This window comes from Rattus norvegicus, chromosome 3, assembly GCF_021556685.1.
Source record: "Rattus norvegicus strain SHRSP/BbbUtx chromosome 3, alternate assembly SHRSP_T2T, whole genome shotgun sequence".
In the NCBI taxonomy this organism is placed as follows: Eukaryota; Metazoa; Chordata; class Mammalia; order Rodentia; family Muridae; genus Rattus; species Rattus norvegicus.
The window spans coordinates 57,673,989-57,692,268 of record NC_141536.1 but is presented as its reverse complement, the minus strand read 5'-3'; the positions used below and the strand labels follow the sequence as shown (position 1 = coordinate 57,692,268).

General features: G+C 46.1%; 1 protein-coding gene across 2 annotated transcripts; it reads left to right on the top strand.

The window, feature by feature from the left end:
* Positions 1 to 2,488: 2,488 nt before the first annotated feature.
* Chrna1 (cholinergic receptor nicotinic alpha 1 subunit) lies at positions 2,489 to 17,702 on the top strand. 2 transcript variants are annotated; one of them, XR_015683437.1, is made up of 10 exons: positions 2,531 to 2,592; positions 8,476 to 8,621; positions 8,756 to 8,800; positions 9,945 to 10,054; positions 11,659 to 11,854; positions 12,340 to 12,577; positions 14,797 to 15,020; positions 16,156 to 16,395; positions 17,002 to 17,372; positions 17,569 to 17,702. XR_015683437.1 is itself a non-coding variant. In NM_024485.2 (9 exons), exons 1-9 carry the CDS (start codon positions 2,550 to 2,552, stop codon positions 17,131 to 17,133), a joined length of 1,374 nt encoding a protein of 457 aa, NP_077811.1. In that variant the 5' UTR covers positions 2,489 to 2,549; the 3' UTR covers positions 17,134 to 17,548. The 2 variants fall into 2 exon arrangements, 1 of the variants encoding a protein (NP_077811.1); NM_024485.2 differs by lacking the exon at positions 17,569 to 17,702 and having other exon boundaries at positions 2,489 to 2,592; positions 17,002 to 17,548.
* The last annotated feature ends 578 nt before the right edge of the window (positions 17,703 to 18,280 follow it).

Here is an 18,280-nt window from a genome sequence, read left to right as displayed (position 1 = left end):
CCCGACCTTACCTTCTTCAATCAGAAGTCTGTTGTAGCTCAAAGCCCCCTTTCCATGTTTTTTATCCCTTACTCTTTGAAGCAGAAGATACAAATTTCCAGATTTGTTTCTTACCTGCTCCCATCTCTTACTTGTCCCAACTTGCTAATTAAAGTCAGTTAGCCCCAGAGAAATTCTCTGGGGTCCAATAGAGACATCTTACCCTTCTAGCCTCTGCCAGGATGGGTGCCGCCTCATGGTAGCCTTGGCTTTGTTTAGGGCATCCTGGATCCTTGAGTGACTATGGAGGAATGAACCCCACTACCCTGTTCCCCACTCAGAAATTCATGAATTAAAACAAAATATTTATTGTGTGCAGCTATAGAAATTCTGAGTTATTTGTACGGTAACTAGGGATGATTAACACCCAATTTGGTCTTTTGTATTAGGACCTTATAGTTAAAAATAAACTCATGAGGTTGGAGAGATTACTCAGCGGTCAAGAGCACTTGTTCCTGCAGGGGACCCGGTTTGGTTTCCTTCACACATCTGATGGCCCACAATCATCCACGACTCCACTTCCAGGGGATCAGAGGCCTTCTTCTGACTTCCGCAGGCACCAGGCATACACGTGGCACACAGACACACTCCTACTCAAGATGCTCATACACCCAAAATGAAACAAATAAATCTTAACGGTGCTCTTAAAAGAAAAACAATTAAAAATAAAAATTAACTCTAAAATATATAGCAAGAGAACTGATATTGGAGACTAAAATGAGGCAAAAACCCCATGTTAGGTACTAGAAAATTGTCTATTCAAACTGTTGTCCCTGATTTCTTGGTGAGCAAAGTGTCTACTGAAGTTTATGCCTCTAGCAAAAAGGTGGTGACACACAGAGAGCCTCCGCTCAGGTTTGACTCACTAGAACTCAGCCATGGGGCTCAGCATGGGTGAGTGGTGGGTGGGAATCGTGGGTGGATGTTTTCCTAACTCGGCAGTCACAGGGTTGCAGGAGGGAGAAAGATGATTATTTTACCAGTTAGCTGGTATAATGTAAGCAGAAAAAAAATAAGGTAGTTGTGCAGCTCTCCCCTCTGTTCTGCAAGCTCCTTAACCATTTGTTTGGACCCGGTGGAGTGGGATAATTTGACCGGACCCTGTCCTTGGGTTCAAGGGAAGAGACTTTGCACACGATCCAGCCCTAAAGGGACCGGGGCGTGCAGGGAGCAGCAAGGTTGTCTTCCAATGACAGCTTTCTGCCCGAGCCCACTCGAACCTACAGAGAAGCCAAGTTTGGTTAAAAAATGCTTCAGAGTGAACAATTGCAAGCTGCTTGCTGCTGAGCAAATTCCATTTTGGGGGATCTTTTAAACAAAGGGCTTGAAACGCTGAATGGCTCTGCTCTCTGCCTCCCCGAGGGAGAGTAGGTTGAGGGGAGGCAGCAGGAAGCAGGAATCTGGAACAAAGGCCACTGGGGTGGAAGACTTTTCCCACAAAGTGCTGTGCTGCTGTAATGTCAGGACACACACGAGGCTGCAGTGGGCCAGCTAACAGCTCTGGGTGGGCTAGGTCTTGTCTGACAGAGATGAGGGGAGGGAATTAGCCATCTGGGGCCCCGGCGGGGGGTGGAGTGGGGGTTGAGGGGGTGGACCAGTTCACAGAAAAAAAAAAAGCTATATTTGTTCAAAGCTGCACATGATCATATCTGGAATTCTCCAGCATCCACTTCAACACTAGCCACTCTTCAAACTCAGGCAGGCACAGAAGATGTCACATTGAGGCCTGTGACACAGCATTTCATTCCACGTTCAGGGAGTGTACACCCGTGTGATTAAGGACAGTTACACAGTGGTATCTACTCAAATCCATAGCCTCTGCTGAAATCGTGCACCAAGTCTTTTGCTAATAATTGACTCACAGGCCAGCGAGAGGGCTCAGCAGGTAAAGGAGCTTGCTGTCAAGCCTGATGACCTGAGTCTGATCCCCAGGACACACACGGTAGGAGAACCAACTTCTGTAAACTGTTCTCTATTCTACCACCATGGCATCCGCCACCACCCTCACATAAAACAAGCAAATAAATGTGATTTAAAACCCCATATATGGGGTTGGGGATTTAGCTCAGTGGTAGAGCATTTGCCTAGCAAGCGCAAGGCCCTGGGTTCGGTCCCCAGCTCCGAAAAAAAAAAAAAACATATATAAGAGTAGGGGTACGGTACCACTGATAGAATTGTTTTAGCCATTTCTATTTAGCCCGAATTTAGCTAGTATGTTCGTGAGGTCAGGGTTTGATCTTCAACACAAAACAAAACAAGCCCCTGGCTCACGATCTATGCAGACTTTCATACGGTTTACGCCTAACATGAGCCGAGTGATGGCAAGGCACGTCTGTGGCCACAGAAGGCCCCAGCTTTGAGGCTGCGGGCAGCTCAGCTGTCATGCAGGCACACAGGTGATGTAAGACAATAACTTGAGAGTCAGCTGGCCCAAGGCCTGCAGCCAAGCTGCAGCCAGAGTGCCAGGGAGTGGGACAGGCTGCTGGAGGCCACACCAGCGTCCACAGCCCATGGAGCTCACCGCTGTCCTCCTGCTGCTGGGCCTCTGCTCCGGTAAGTCCCAGGGAGGGGGCTCTCCTTTGAGGGTGAAACACTAATGTGCCCCATGTCCCATACCAAGGTCTTGTTTCTTTAAAGGGAACACAGGACACGGCTATACCAGCCAGAGGCTTCTCTACCAGTCACAGCTTGGTGTTGGCTCGGATGGAATCTTGAGGATAGATTTTTAGTTTGTTTCCCCAGAATGGGAGCTGCCTGGTCAAAAGCCACGAGCAAGAGATCCTGGTCGCTCTGGCATTGCCTGGTCCCAGGCTCAGTCATGTGAACGTGATAGCCCACTTGTACAATCAGAGCCACTGGTAGACCATGCTACCGTTCTCATCTACCTTCATGTTCAGACTAGTGAAGGCAGGTCCAGCACACAGCCATAGGGCTGCATGTGCCAAAACGATCTAGCCATAGATACATACAAGGGCATAAACTTATTTAAACTTCGTTATTTTATTTTTGATATTATTATTATTATTATTATTATTATTATTATTTGTAGCTAGATTGCATAGTTTGGGTGTGAACTGTGTAGACAACGATGGGCCTTTTGTCACTGGAGAATTTGTCTGAGAATGAAGAGGTTTGATTGACAGCTACAGGTGCCTGGAAACCTGTTAACAATGTAACCAAACTGTCTCTACAAAGAAACTGTTTTGTCATGTCTAGGTTTTTAAAGTCAGAGATTCGTTTTTTTTTTAAGTCCATATAAATCCATGGCCGCTGCACTCCCACTCCACCCCACTTTGTAAGGATCTTACTACTATGTAGGTTTTATGTTTGAGTTGGACTCACGAAACCTTGCACAGCCCTTGACCTACTCTCTACTCTGGAATGTGTCCCATCACAGCCGCTGAAACGCTATCCTGAGCCCCAGACTTCCGGTAGAGGGAAACAGGAGATGTGTGTTGATTACTTCCGATGAACTTACTGGTCATATCATTCCACTGAGGAGCATGGTGGCTTAAAGCCTGCAACTCCCCTCGCTCTAACATTGCTCCGACAAACACAGGCCTTCCAGGCAAAAGCAAAGAGCACACACACACACACACACACACACACAAACACTCACACACTCACACATACATGTATACACACACATACATACACACACATATACACACACACACTCACACACATACATTCACACACTCACACACTCACACACATATATACACACGCACACACTCATACACACTCACACACACATTTATTTTCAATAGCAGAGTTAGAGGAAGTGTCTAAACTCAGATGGATTAAATGCTGTGAAATTTAAAGTTGATCCAACCAAAGCAGGCATGTGCATGCACGTATTTACAAGCATCACACTTGGTGAAAACTTGTTTTAAAAAATTTTAAAGAATTTTTTTATTTTATGTGTATGAATGTTTTGCCTGCATGTATATGCACCACATGTGTGCCCAGTGACTACAGAGGTCAGAAGAGGGCCTCAGATTCCCTAGAGTTACAGATACGCATGAGCCACCATGTGGGTACTGGGAACAGAATCTGGGTCCTGTGCAAGAGCAACAAGTGCTCTTAACTTCTGAGCCAGCCCTCCAAGCCCCTCAGTGAAAGTTCTTATGTGATAGATAGGCTTCTAAATATTACCTACAAGACCTCTTAGAACAACACAGTTCACGTGCAGCTAGTAAGAGTCAGTGTTGTGTGTTTTGATCCCATGTGCAGTCTGTAGTAAGCAGAGGAAGCCCTGAGCAGGTGAAATCATGGGTGAGTATGTGTGTTAACATGGGCATGGCCAGGTCAAGAACCCCAAAAGCCTCAGACCCATGGAGGAATAGAAAAGCCTTCCTGGTGGGGTAAGACTCCAAGGAAGATGGCAAAGCCATCATGTGTGGATATTGGAAGGATGTGTAGAGAATGTCCACCATAGTTTTCTGGCCCCTGGGTGTTATGGACGGATGACTGACTGTTCCCCTACAGAACTGTCCCACCGAGATAGCTAACCTTGTCCCCTTGACCCAACTGTATATAAACCCTGCATCCATGCTTATCTCTATGCACTAATCCTTCCTCCATGTTCAATCTATTTAATAAACACATTGAGCTTCCTGGGCTCTGAGGTTTCTCTACCCGAGAGACCAGGCCATGGGATCATGGCTTTTCTGTGTGTCCATGTGTCTGTCTATGTTTCTTCTCTCAGCTTCTTCGCTGTCCCAGTCAGGTCCTTTTCTGGAGCCACGCAGAGAATGAGACGGCAGTCCATAGAAATTTAGAATTATAAACTGAAGTCCAGCACCCTAAATTTGTTTATTATAAGGAAACCGAAGGGAAAAGATATAAACTGGCCTGCAGGGTGTGATCACTTAAGAACTTAAGAACTCCCACACCCAGGCCTAAAACAATCTGAAATCACCCAGGTAGAGACAGAGCATGAGGTTGGAGTAAGATTTACACAAGGCGACTCACTACAGTTCAGAATTCTTTCCCTCAAAACCAGGGTCCAGTTCCCTGTGTACAAATGCAAAGCAGGTTCAGTCAGCAAAGCACTGGCATTACAAACACAGGACCTTATTTCAATTCCCACAACCCATATTTAGAAAACCAGGCATGGTGACAATGTCTGTAATCCTGACAATGTGTAAGGAAAGGCAGAAAGGTCCCTAGTGCTTCCTGGCCATCTAGCCTAGCCTACATAGTAAATTTTAGGCTAATGACAGCCTGTCTCCAAAAAGATGTGGATCCCTGAGAAATGACATCTGAGGTTGTCTTCTGGCTTGTACATGCAGGTACACACATACGTGCTTGCACACACACATGTCTTAGTTAAGGTTTTACTGCTGTGAACAGACACCATAACCAAGGCAACTCTTATAAAGGACAGCATTTAATTGGGGCTGTCTTACAGGTTCAGAGGTTCAGTCCATTATCATCAAGGCAGGAACATGGCAGCATCCAGACAGGCTTGGTACAGGTAGAGCTGAGAGTTCTACATCTTCTCCCAAAGGAAGCCAGGAACAGACTGAGCATCCTCAGGCAGCTAGGAGGAAGATCTCCAAGTCCACCCCCCACAGTGACACACTTCCTCCCACAAGGCCACACCTTCTAATAGTGCCACTCCCTGGGACGAGCATATGCCAACCATCACAGCACACATGCAAACACACAGTTACGCACATGTAATATGATCTAGAAAGCTCATTTTACACACAGTCACATACACATAATATGATGTAGAACATGCACTTTGAACATGTGGACTCTTAGCAACAGTCCTTCGGTCAGGGTCACTTTCCCCGTGCCTGCTGAACACACCCCAGTTGTTCTGGTTACGTGGCACCTTTCACAAACTTCTCCTACCATCCATTCAGGAACCTCAGCCATGCCACTGCCACCTTTCTCAGGGCACATAAATTCCCAATGGGCTGATAGCTATTGATGTCAATGACAAATGTCACTCACCCTGTGAACAGAGAGAAGCCAATTCATGCCAGGTTCACCTTCAAATATTGTAGCATTTCTAATACAGTGTTTGCATGCAGATATTCAACAGACAAGTGTGGTGGGTTAAGTGTCATCACTGTTGGAGTCAAGAGCATTGCTATGCTTTGGCTACAAAGGGCAATGTTGACATGCCTTGTTGTCTATGTAGAACCTTCCTCTTTAACGAAAGAGAGCTTACTGGCTGTGCTAACTCCAGCACTCCAAGCCATATTGGAGCTAGAACGGGGATTGCAGAATTCTTCCTTGGAGTCTTGGAAAATTCTATGACATCGACTTGCTTACTCATTCTCTTGCTTACTCATTACTCAGCTCTATGGGCTGTTTCCTCGCAATGGATTGCAGTAATGTTTCTGTAAACCCTGTTGGGGAAACATTGTATCTCCTCACCTTGCCCATTGAAACAACTCTAAGAAATAGAGAATGAGGTGGCAATTCCTCATGAAGGGAACGAGGCCCCTTGCCATGGGCAAGGGCTGGAGGTGAGTGTCTCCAGCATGCTGGCACACCTATTTCCCCCGTCCTCCTCCCTTAGTGAACCATTAGGCCAGATGCACAGCTTTTCTGGAACACACTGCTGACCCTCTTGCTTTCTATGTGTTCCTCCTGTGCAAAATCTGGGTCTCTGCACAACACCCCTTCTTGAGGGTCAGCAGCTTGCCAGCAGTTTGGGGAAGTCCTATGAGAAAGTTCTTTAGTACTGTTGGAAGTTTTGAGGTTCAGACAACTTAGGAAGCTAGATTTGAGATGTGGCTAGGTCAGGGTTCATGGGGTTCACAGCAAAGATGTTTAAGCTATGCTGAAAGATTTGCGAAAGCTCAAATCTAAATAGAGATTACATTCTACCTTCAGGAATGAGATAAATTGTCTGTAACTCTGCCTCTGGGGATCTAAGAGTTCACAGCTAAGCATTGAGCCTCAGTGTTTTCATCTGTGAAGCTGGGGTTAAAATAAAAATCACCCACCGAATCATTCTAACTATTTGGGAGGATTACAGATGGTCATGGGACTTAACTTACCAGGTAGTTGAGTAGCGTTAGTCATTTTATAAAAATCTAAGGTCTGGGTGAGAAATAACACTTCCGAGCAAGAGGGAACACATCTCATGAATCCAACATTTCTTAGCCCATGGGTGACCAATGGGTAATGGTGACCTCAGCAACAGCTTTCAAACAGAGAGTATCTGGTTACATAAATCAGGGTGAATGGCTCGTGTGTCTGCTCTTAGAAAAGCAGCCTCTGTTTTTGTCAGGCTGGAGTTATAGACACCCTTATAAGGTGCATGATGGATTTGGGAGGGGTTTTCGCCTAGGGATAAGGGTATACGAAGTTGTGAGATTGCAGCCAGCCCACACCACACTCATAAAATTAGGAGTTGGGGTCACCACATGGAATTTGAAGGTTCTGTTAGCTGAATGACCTTGGGCAAGTCCTGCACTTTCCGAAGGTCAGGTCAGAGTAGTCACTTTGCCTCAGCAGCCTCAGGGGGTGACACCTAGGAGAGCCAAGAAGGGAACTATGTTCTGAAGAGAAGTCCTAGCCCCAAGTCATCAGAGCACAGGTTGGTTTGTTCTTTCTGTTTTAATCGGTACGTGACTGTAACAGCTGAGATTTGTAAAAACTGAGAAAACATACACATCACATAAATTTGATTATTTTAACCATTCAAAGTACACAGTTCAGTGGGAATATCACCATCACATAGTTCTGATACTCTTGTCTCCAAAGGCCACACTGAACCCATTAAGTGGCCCGGTTCTCCAAGTCACACTTAGAACCACCATCTTCCCACCTCTGTAGACTTACTACCCTTTTATATCTGGCTTTTCACACTAGCTTAATGATGGTATCAAGGTGCGTACATGTTTCGACAGCATCCTCACTTCCTTCCCCTTTTATGACTTAATACTACTCCATTGTTGGATACACCCTAATGCATCCATCCACGTACTTGCTGGCGGCACTTTGAGTGTTGTACGCAGTGCTGTTATCCTTTGGATGTGTCCAGGAGTGCACTTGCTGGGTCATATGGTAACAGTGCGTGAGGTTTCAACGTTTCCATAACTTCACCAAACTTATTACTTTCCTTTTGCTCACCATGGCCAGCCTAGGGACTGTAAAACAGCAACTACTTTTAATTGCTAATGACAGTGTGAAATGGGACACCAGTCAGTCCAGCCATGTCCAGGCTCTGAAACACCTAGCCTTCCTGTGGCTTTTTCATGTGTGTGGTGTCTTGCCAAATGTGATGTAAGGTGACCTATCCAGAGAACAAGTGTTGACCCTCGCTGAGTATGGGACCGCACCAGCAACTGTGTTTGGGAGGGGACTCTGTTTCCCATTAGCTGGCTGTGCCTCTAACCCTGGTGAGACTGTGTGCAAGGTGGAGAACTACATCTGACGGTAAATGTGTCATTTCCTGCACAGCTGGCACTGTTCTGGGCTCCGAACATGAGACTCGTCTGGTGGCAAAGCTCTTTAAAGACTACAGCAGTGTGGTCCGGCCAGTAGGGGACCACCGTGAGATTGTACAGGTCACTGTGGGACTGCAACTGATCCAGCTTATCAACGTGGTAAGACCAGGGCTGGGGGCTCCCTGTGTCATTTATCCTGTGGCACCCACCCTGTGGGACCCCGTCTCACACTGGACTATCTCCCCCTGGCTTCCTTATTCATGCCCTAAAGAAGGGACCTTCTCTCTTCCCAGGATGAAGTAAATCAGATTGTGACAACCAACGTTCGTCTGAAACAGGTAATCCAGCTGGTTATTACGCTTACGCTGTGTATTCACCGAATATCAAACCTGGGCCCAGAGGAAATACATCTAGGAAGTAGGATCATATACCAAAATGTTGAAAGGCGGTCCATTGGAATGGTGGAAGCATATATATACATATATATATATATGCACACATACACACATACATATATACACATACATGCATGCGTATACACACGTACATACACATACAAATATGCACATATACACATATACATATGCATATATACACATATACACACATACACATATGCATATACACATGCATTTATATATGTGTACATAAATACATGCATTTATGCATATACACGTATGCATATACACGTATGCATATATGCACATGTTCACATATACACACATACACATATGCACACATACATGCATATATGCATACACGCACATACACATATACAAATCTGTACATATGCACACATACACATATGCATATATGCATATAATCATATACACATACACACTTATATATGCATACATACATGCATATATACACATACACATATGCATATATGCACATATACATATATACATACACATATATTTATGCATGTATATGCATGCTGATGTACTGTTTGATTTGGTTCTCTTTTCATGTTTATTCTCTGTGTGGATTTGTTTGCTAGGGAGGCCATGGCTAAGGAAAACAAACTGGAAGGCTTTAACAACAGCAGTTTATCATTGCACTGTTCTGGAGACCAGATGTTCCAAAGTTAACGTGTCATTGGAGTTTGTTCCCTCTGAGGACCGTGAGGGGAAATCAATTCCAGAACGTTCTACTAGGCTTGTAGATAGCTGCAGTCATGTTCACAAAACATTTTCTCTATGTCTTTGGTGTCTGTGTGTGTGATTTAAATTTCCTCTTTTCATAAAGATACTGGATGAGGGCTCGCCCTAATGACCTCATCTTAATTCCTCCGTAAAGATCCAACTAAGGGCCCATTCTTAAGTATGAACTACACTTTGCAAGAGTGAATTTCACCATAATACATATCATTCAGCCGGTAACACTATTTCCAAAGCTTGCTGGCCCATCGGAACTCTGGATCACTCTAAGTCACACACTGATTCGGCCTGCTAACCGGGAAAATGTCTCTCTTTCTAGCAATGGGTTGATTACAACTTGAAATGGAATCCAGATGACTATGGAGGAGTGAAAAAAATTCACATCCCCTCGGAAAAGATCTGGCGGCCGGACGTTGTTCTCTATAACAAGTAAGCAAAACCATGCAGGGTGGGCCAGCGTCCCCTCAGAAGGACTGCCACAGGCGCTTCCCCACCCTTCGCATTAAATAACCCTTAAAACCAGAACCACGTTGACAGGCGAGGAACGCCATATGGCGTCCCATGTTATGAATAGAAACAATTATGGAAGCCAAATTGAATCAGGGCTGTGGGTGGGGACATTAATCCCGGAGAGCTGCGATGGTGAGATGGGGCGTGTGGAGACACCCGGACTTCCCGTCTCTGAGTCCCTTGGAATCAAATACCTCTCCCTCCCCTCCCCGCCCCAGGGGTCTCAACTCCCCGGGGTGTTATTCATCACATCCTGAATGCCATCCCACCATCAGTGCCCGGATGTCTCCCTTGCCATCCACTGGGCCCTGCAACAGACTGTGCGTTGTGAAATTATAATGTGATTCACGACACTTGGCTTAATGACACGTTCATTATCATATGCCCTTCATTTGTCAGGGAATATTCATTTCAAAGAGCATCCTTCCAAGGCGGGAACAGGAGCATGCGCAGTCAGCTAACTGGGGATTTGCAGTCTGATCTGTGCTTTACAGCAGATGTTGCTGGGGCTGGCAGAGGTTGTAGATGAAAATGGCGCCCTCTGGCGGCCCTTCCAGCATCTAGCACACAGCTAGAGCTGGGATTGCAGGGTGAGCCAAATTCCCCATTGTTGGTGGAGAGAGATGTTGATAGATGCAGTGTCTTGTCTTTACTGAGAACCCCACCGCTTTAGTTCTCTCCACAGACTGCACCTCCGTGGCTAGAGAAAAGGGCTGGGGAAGCAGCTCAGTGGCAGAGGATTTGTTTAACGTGTGAAGCCATTATATTGAATTCTGAGAACTAGAGAAAATGGACTTTTTAAAAAATCTGTTTCCGGTTTCTGAAAGGGGTTCCAGCTATGTGGCTGTGCTGGATTTTCAGACTCACATGGCCCCCCTGGATGCCTGGTGCTAAAGACCACACTTAAGGAGTGAGGAGCTCTGTGCCTTTCTCTCTCAGCTATAGGGTTTGCCCCCCTGCTAGTCAGAAGGCATCTGAGTTTGTGACTTGTCCCATCAGGTTCTAAACATCAGTCCCCCCCCCCCCCCCGCCCACACACACACAATATTCAGCTGCTAGGAGTGTTTATTTTAAATTTCTGGTCTTTCCAGCCAACTCTGAAAGCCCAGAGTTGGAGTCTGACATTGCAAGTGTCTCTGGGGACAGGAAAGGGAAGGCTGAGGTGCATCGGGTCTGTGTCATTTGTTTCTCTGTGAAGCCTGTAGATTCTCACATTCATCCTCCGAGACGCTGACTTGGACCTTGGTCCGCGCTCAGAAAAACTTTGCTTTCTCTCATTGATTCATTGATTCATTGATAGATTGGGCTTTACTGTGTAGCCCAGGTGACTGAGGAATCACTTGCCTCAGCTTCTAGAGTGCTGGAACCACAGAAACACATCATCCCACTTGGCTACTGCTTAGGACTGTGTGGTTTTCTTGACCATGACCCAAGTGAGCATTGGTGTAAGTCAAATTTGGGGAGCACCGCCATGGGTTGGAATGCAACATTGGCGCCATTTTCCTCTCTTATCCCGACCACAGTGCAGATGGAGACTTTGCCATTGTCAAATTCACCAAGGTGCTCCTGGACTACACCGGTCACATCACCTGGACCCCTCCAGCCATCTTTAAAAGCTACTGTGAGATCATTGTCACCCACTTTCCCTTCGATGAGCAGAACTGCAGCATGAAGCTGGGCACTTGGACCTATGACGGCTCTGTGGTGGCCATCAATCCGGTAGGTAGTAGCCTGCTGGGCTACGGCTGGTCTCAGAACTAGGGTCACTAGGTGTCCAAGTCAGCCTCTAGACAATCACAGGCTCCTGGCACCGCTCCAAACTAGAGAAGCATCTAGTCGTATGGCTTTCAGTTGAATGCCAAGGTTCTTGAGGCACTGCCCAAGAGAGCTAAGTAAGAGCTTAAATAAATTCTCTTTGCTATGTGCTGTCTCGATAAGTCTGATAAAATGAATCTTGGGTGTGGCTCGGGAGTGGGAGGGACAGTGTTTTAAAGTCTCCTGTAGGTTTGCGTGTAGAGCCGAAATGAATAAGCCTAACTTACCATATGACGTGTTCTATAGAAAATCAACCTATCACCCCAAAGCAGAGTTGGTCCAACATCCCTCTTGGCAAAGTGACCCTCCGTACGGGACATGGCTACCATGTCTCTGCCCTTCCTTGGGGTGGAACAGCAGGAGTCTGCAAACCTTGTTTTGATTCTCAGGAAAGTGACCAGCCCGACCTGAGTAACTTCATGGAGAGCGGAGAGTGGGTGATCAAGGAAGCCCGGGGCTGGAAGCACTGGGTGTTTTACTCCTGCTGCCCCAACACCCCTTATCTGGACATCACCTACCACTTCGTCATGCAGCGTCTGCCTCTCTACTTCATTGTCAACGTCATCATTCCCTGCCTGCTCTTCTCCTTCTTAACCAGTCTGGTGTTCTACCTGCCCACAGACTCAGGTGAGGGCGGTTGTCATGGCTGTAACTGCTGTGAGGCTCAGGCTGCTAGTCTAGGGACAGCCAGGTAAGTGTGTGCTCACAGAGGTGCAGGGACCCAAGTCATCATTGCTGTGCGCAGGCCACCAACAGACAGGTGCTGGGTGGCTGAGGGATCTCAGCGGAGCTCACCACTCAGGAACCAAACTCGGGTCCTCTCTCGAAGAACAACAAGTGCCCTTAACTAACACTGAGCCGTCTCTCAGCGTGAATGAGGCTCTTCGTCTGCTTGTATGTCTATGCACTACGCGTGTGTGCTTGGTGCTAATGGAGGCCAAATTAGGGCACAGTGTCCCTGGAATGACAGTTAGAGATGCTCGTGAGCTGCAGTGTGGATCCTGGGAATGGAGCAGCCAATGCCCCTGACTTCTGAGCCTTCTCTTTTGCCCCCTCCATTTCTTTTGAACAAATAAGTACAAATAAATATTTTCTTTTTTAAAAAAGATTTACTTATTTATTATAAATAAATAAATACACTGTAGCTGCCTCAGACACATCAGAAGAGGGCATTATATCCCATTACAAATGGTTGTGAGCCACCATGTGGTTGCTGGGATTTGAACTCAGGACCTCTGGAAGAGCAGTCAGTGCTCTTAACCTCTGAGCCATCGCTCCAGCTCCAAATAAATATTTTGAACTTCCTAATCATGAAACTTCTGAAAGCAAGAGAAGACACTGCTAGAGCAATACAGATCTAACTGGCCGCTATAAATACTGAACAGTCTATGCCTGTAAATACTAAATGCTTGTGAGTACTCTGAGCTTGGCAGATGTTAGTTATTCTAGTATTATTGGACAGACAATGGCAAATAGCTTGATAACTTTAATGTTGAGAGTCTTGGCTCTTTCTTTCGGAGGTAGAATTGAGGATTCCTTGCTTATCTTTCCTATGTATCCCCCAGTTTTAGTCGCTCCACAGGGTCACAAAGTCACTGTTCAAGGATGTCCATGGGTCCTGAATTCCAAGGATGCTCAAGTCCCTCATCTAAAATGGCATTGTAGTCACATGGAACTTTAGGATATCCTTTGATACTTAAAATTGTTTCTTGACACACTGTAAAGACTATACAAAAATAGTTATCACGTTGTTTTGTTTGAGGGACAGTGGCAGGAGAATCTACATATATTCAAGACAGATACAATTTAATTTTTCTGAATATTTTCGGTCTGAGTTTGGTTGAATTCTTGCAAAATCTGCAGTTACGGAAGGCTGTCTGCCTACTTATAGCCTGGTAAGGTATTCAAGGCTACAGTAACAGCAGAAAAGGCAACACAAGAGAACTCCCTAGGGACCCCAGCAAGAGCGGCCCAAGGTTCTCTGTTGCGCCCTACAAAGACGACCCAGTGCCAGTCAGCCTGACCTTCCTGCAGCCTGCCCAGCCAGGACCCCTGAGACTCGGGGCCCACAGGGAAAAAAAAAACAGAGGATTTGGGGGAATCCCTTACCATGAGAACCAAACCAAGCCAAGAACTGATTTGAGAAGACAAACTTTTTAGATGAAAGTAAGAGGAGGTCAGGAGGTTGTGAGTCCCTGGGCGAGCTGCAGTCAGCATCTGGATAGCGGATTCTTTATATATATATATGTATATAGTTTTGGCCTAGCAGCTTCACATTGAAAGAAAGGTATTTTCTGGGCTGCCCCGCCATCTTCTGGGTAACAAAATGACCAGGGGTGAGGTTTATTCAAACTTCCACCCTGGCTCTAGCTTGCCAACCCAGAATCCCTCTTGTTTTCCTGAGTCCCAACAACAAAAAAGGAAGAGTCTAGGGCATGAAACCAAGTTGCCATTCGCTGCTTGGCAGCTGTAACGGAAACCCTGGCCACTTGATGCTGTCAGGGCCCTTCGGTCTCCGGGAAAGGATCCCCAGATTGTCCTTTGAGAACATGCTGGTTACATTCCTTCGCCTTGGGTTTTGGTGGCTGATGAGTGTGGAGGGACTGTTTGATGGAATGGCACAGGTGGATGCTTGAAGCAACAGCAGCCTGTTTCTGTGTAGCTCTGGCAGAAGACACTACTCCATGCCCTCACACAGTCTTCTGGTACATGTCTGCGTCCACCCCACACCCGTACTGTGACACTAGTATACAATATGCTTGTTCTGCCTCAATCCAAAGTTACATTGTAACGTCCTGGGGTTTCAGGAGCAGAAGCGTTGTTACATTTTCCCTTTGTCTTTCTAGGGGAGAAGATGACGCTGAGCATCTCTGTCTTACTGTCCCTGACTGTGTTCCTTCTCGTCATTGTGGAGCTGATCCCTTCCACCTCTAGCGCTGTACCCCTGATCGGGAAGTACATGTTGTTTACCATGGTCTTTGTCATTGCGTCCATAATAATCACCGTCATTGTCATCAACACACACCACCGTTCGCCCAGCACCCACATCATGCCCGAGTGGGTGCGGAAGGTGAGCGTTGAGACTCCCAGGTCTCGGGCTGGAGAGATGGCTCAGCCGTTAAAGGCTAGGCTCACAACCAAAAATATAAGAGACTCCCAGGTCTCCCTTTAGTGAACCGGGGCAGTCCTAGCTAACATCCTGGGCTTTAGGGAACCTGGAAAGGGAGCTGCTTCTTTGCGGGGACAGCTCACATAGCCTTCCCGGAGTCGGAAGGAAAGTAAAACGAGTGCAGCCCACTCCCAATTCGAGTTTATGGGATCTGATTAGAGATGAATAGATCCCACCTGATGCTTGGGCTTCTTAAGCTCTTAATTGGTATGTTTTTCAATTTGTGAATAGACATTCTTATTTTCATTGGTGAAAATCATCATGGAGAACAGAACAAGGAGAGAGAGAGAGAAGGGAGGGCCCTGATGTGAGGAGCGTGCTCACAAATATTTATATTACTGAACTGAAAATGTATTAATACCTCACATATGTTTTTATTTTAATTAATGTTGTGGTCATGCTGGGGATTGAACTCAGGGATGTGAACATTCTTGACGAGCACTGTATCACTGAGTCATATCCCCCACTCAAATATACCCATTTTTCATAAACGTCATAGAGATACTAAACTGTGTTGGTGTCAGTAATGCTGGCTTACCAAGTAGGCTAACAGTAACAGTCCCTGTTAGATGCCTCTGGGCAAGACCTCTGTATATTTAATTAACGTCAGGAGAAACGACAACAACAACAACAACAAATAAAACCAGAAGAAAATAGTAGAGTTATTTTGTGAAGCTAAGCATTTACATACTTGAGGCTGCAGGAGCAATCTTTAATCACATGGTCCGGAGAATGTACTTGCTCCAAACTTTCTGTTGCCTGTAGAGGAGTCCGAAGCCTAATTTAGCATTGGCGTCTACACACAAGCTCCCTCTAGTGGCTAACTGCTTACATTACAGAATCCTTGCTGTCGACTGCAGTCAGGAGTTAGTCTTTGGCCTCTATCTAGTGCAGTGGTTTTGTTTTAAGGACAAGGAGGCTGAGGTCTGGAAATGATGAGTGATTTGCCCACGATCGCATTGCTTACCCAGAGTCAGTGATTCTGGGAATATTGACAAAAAGGTCTCATGCCAGGGATTTCTTTTTTTAATGTTAGGTTTTTATCGACACTATCCCAAACATCATGTTTTTCTCCACAATGAAAAGACCATCCAGAGATAAACAAGAAAAAAGGATTTTCACAGAAGACATAGATATCTCTGACATCTCTGGGAAGCCGGGGCCTCCACCTATGGGCTTTCATTCTCCACTGATCAAGCACCCTGAGGTGAAAAGCGCCATTGAGGGTGTGAAGTACATTGCAGAGACCATGAAGTCAGACCAGGAGTCTAACAATGTAAGCTGTATGGCTCCCAGGCCACGCCTCTGGGTCTGTCTGTCCGTCTGTCCATCTGTCTGTCCGTCCATCCGTCCGTCCGTCCATCCGTCCATCCATCCATCCATCCATCCATCCACCTATCTATTCATGACAGGGTTTCTCTGTGTAGTCAAGGGTGTCCTGGAATTCGCTCTGTAGACCAAATTGATCTCCAACTCAGATGTGTTCCTTCCTCTGCTTTCTGAGCGCTAGAATCAAAGGCGTGTGCCACCACCTCCAGGCTAACACACCTCGGGGTCTAAATGATCAAATGCATAAGTGCAACAAGGAGGTTGATCTGACCTTGACCAATGAGTTGGCTTTAAGCTCCAGTTACTGACTTGAGATGTGCCGTGTTGACTACCCCCGGCAACTATAGTAAGTCATTTTTGGCTTAAATTAGCTATGCAAAACCCAAAGAGTATAATATCGGCCTCAGGGGTTGATTTACATATTGAAGATATGTAGTACAAGATGAGAACTACATATTGGAGATTTACATATTGAAGGCCAGGCCTGTGGGGGATGCTATGAGCCTGTGTCCCATCTTAGGGGACTCCCGTCCAATGCCTCTGTTTTCCCCAGGCGTCTGAGGAGTGGAAGTATGTCGCCATGGTGATGGACCACATCCTCCTCGGAGTCTTTATGCTGGTGTGTCTCATCGGGACGCTGGCTGTGTTTGCAGGTCGGCTCATTGAGCTACATCAACAAGGATGAGCAGAAGCTGAACTAAGCCTCCCTCTGCCCCAGCTGCAGCCACCACCAGGAAAGATAGAAGAGAGGAAGGCCTGTCTACTTGAATCCTTTCGCGCTTACCAAGCACACAGTGTGCTACATGTCCTGTTAATGATAGTGGTCTCTGCTCACACTGCTATGTCCTTAAAGTATCTCCCCTTTGCTTCTGCTTTTAACACCATGGGTCTCCTTAAAGAGGGAACCCTTTGTAGTAAATAAAAGTGAGTCCTCGGGCTGGAGAGATGGCTCAGCGGTTAAGAGCACCCGACTGCTCTTCCAGAGGTCATGAGTTCAATTCCCAGCAACCACATGGTGGCTCACAACCATCTATAAAGAGATCTGATGCCCTCTTCTGGTGTATCTGAAGACAGCTACAGTGTACTTATATATAATAAAAGAATAAAAAAAAAAAAAAAGTGAGTCCTCAAAGGAAGTGATTGTTTTTAAATGGCCCGGGAGAGTTTTGCTTGGATACTCCATGTTTTCTGTTGGAATTGCCACTGCTAAGTGTTTTTGTTCTCTTTCCTTTAAAAAATATGAGTGTGCTTGTATGAGTGTGCATTTCTTACACACGCGCCTAGTGTCCATGAGGTCAGAAGAAGGTATCTGGTCCCCTCGAACTGGAATTACAAATGAGTGTGAGCTCCCACGAGATCCATGGGAATCAGGACCTCCGGAAGAGCAGCCAGTGTTCTTAACTGAGCCATTCACCTATCCGGCCTGGTGAGTTGTTATTTTTAAGGTGCAGAGGGTCCTTTACTTAACACACAGTTTCATACCTACTAGAAAAGCTGTGTCTATCAGATTCCCCAAGGACAAAACATGTGATGTGGACACAGAGGAACTGCTAGAAAGGAAATTAGGTAACTTTAAACTTAAAAAAAAGTGTGTGTGTGGTGTGTGTGTGGTGTGTGTGGTGTGTGTGTGTGTGTGTGTGTCTGTGTCTGTCAGTGTGTGTATGTGTGTGTGTCTGTGTGTGTGGTGTGTGTGTGTCAGTGTGTCTGTGTGTGTGTTTGTGTGTGTGTGTCTGTGTGTCTGTGTGTGTATGTGTGTGTGTGTGTGTGTGTACATGCTTGTGTAAAGTTGGGGGGACAGCTTTTTTAGGGGTTAGTTCTCATCTTGTACTTCA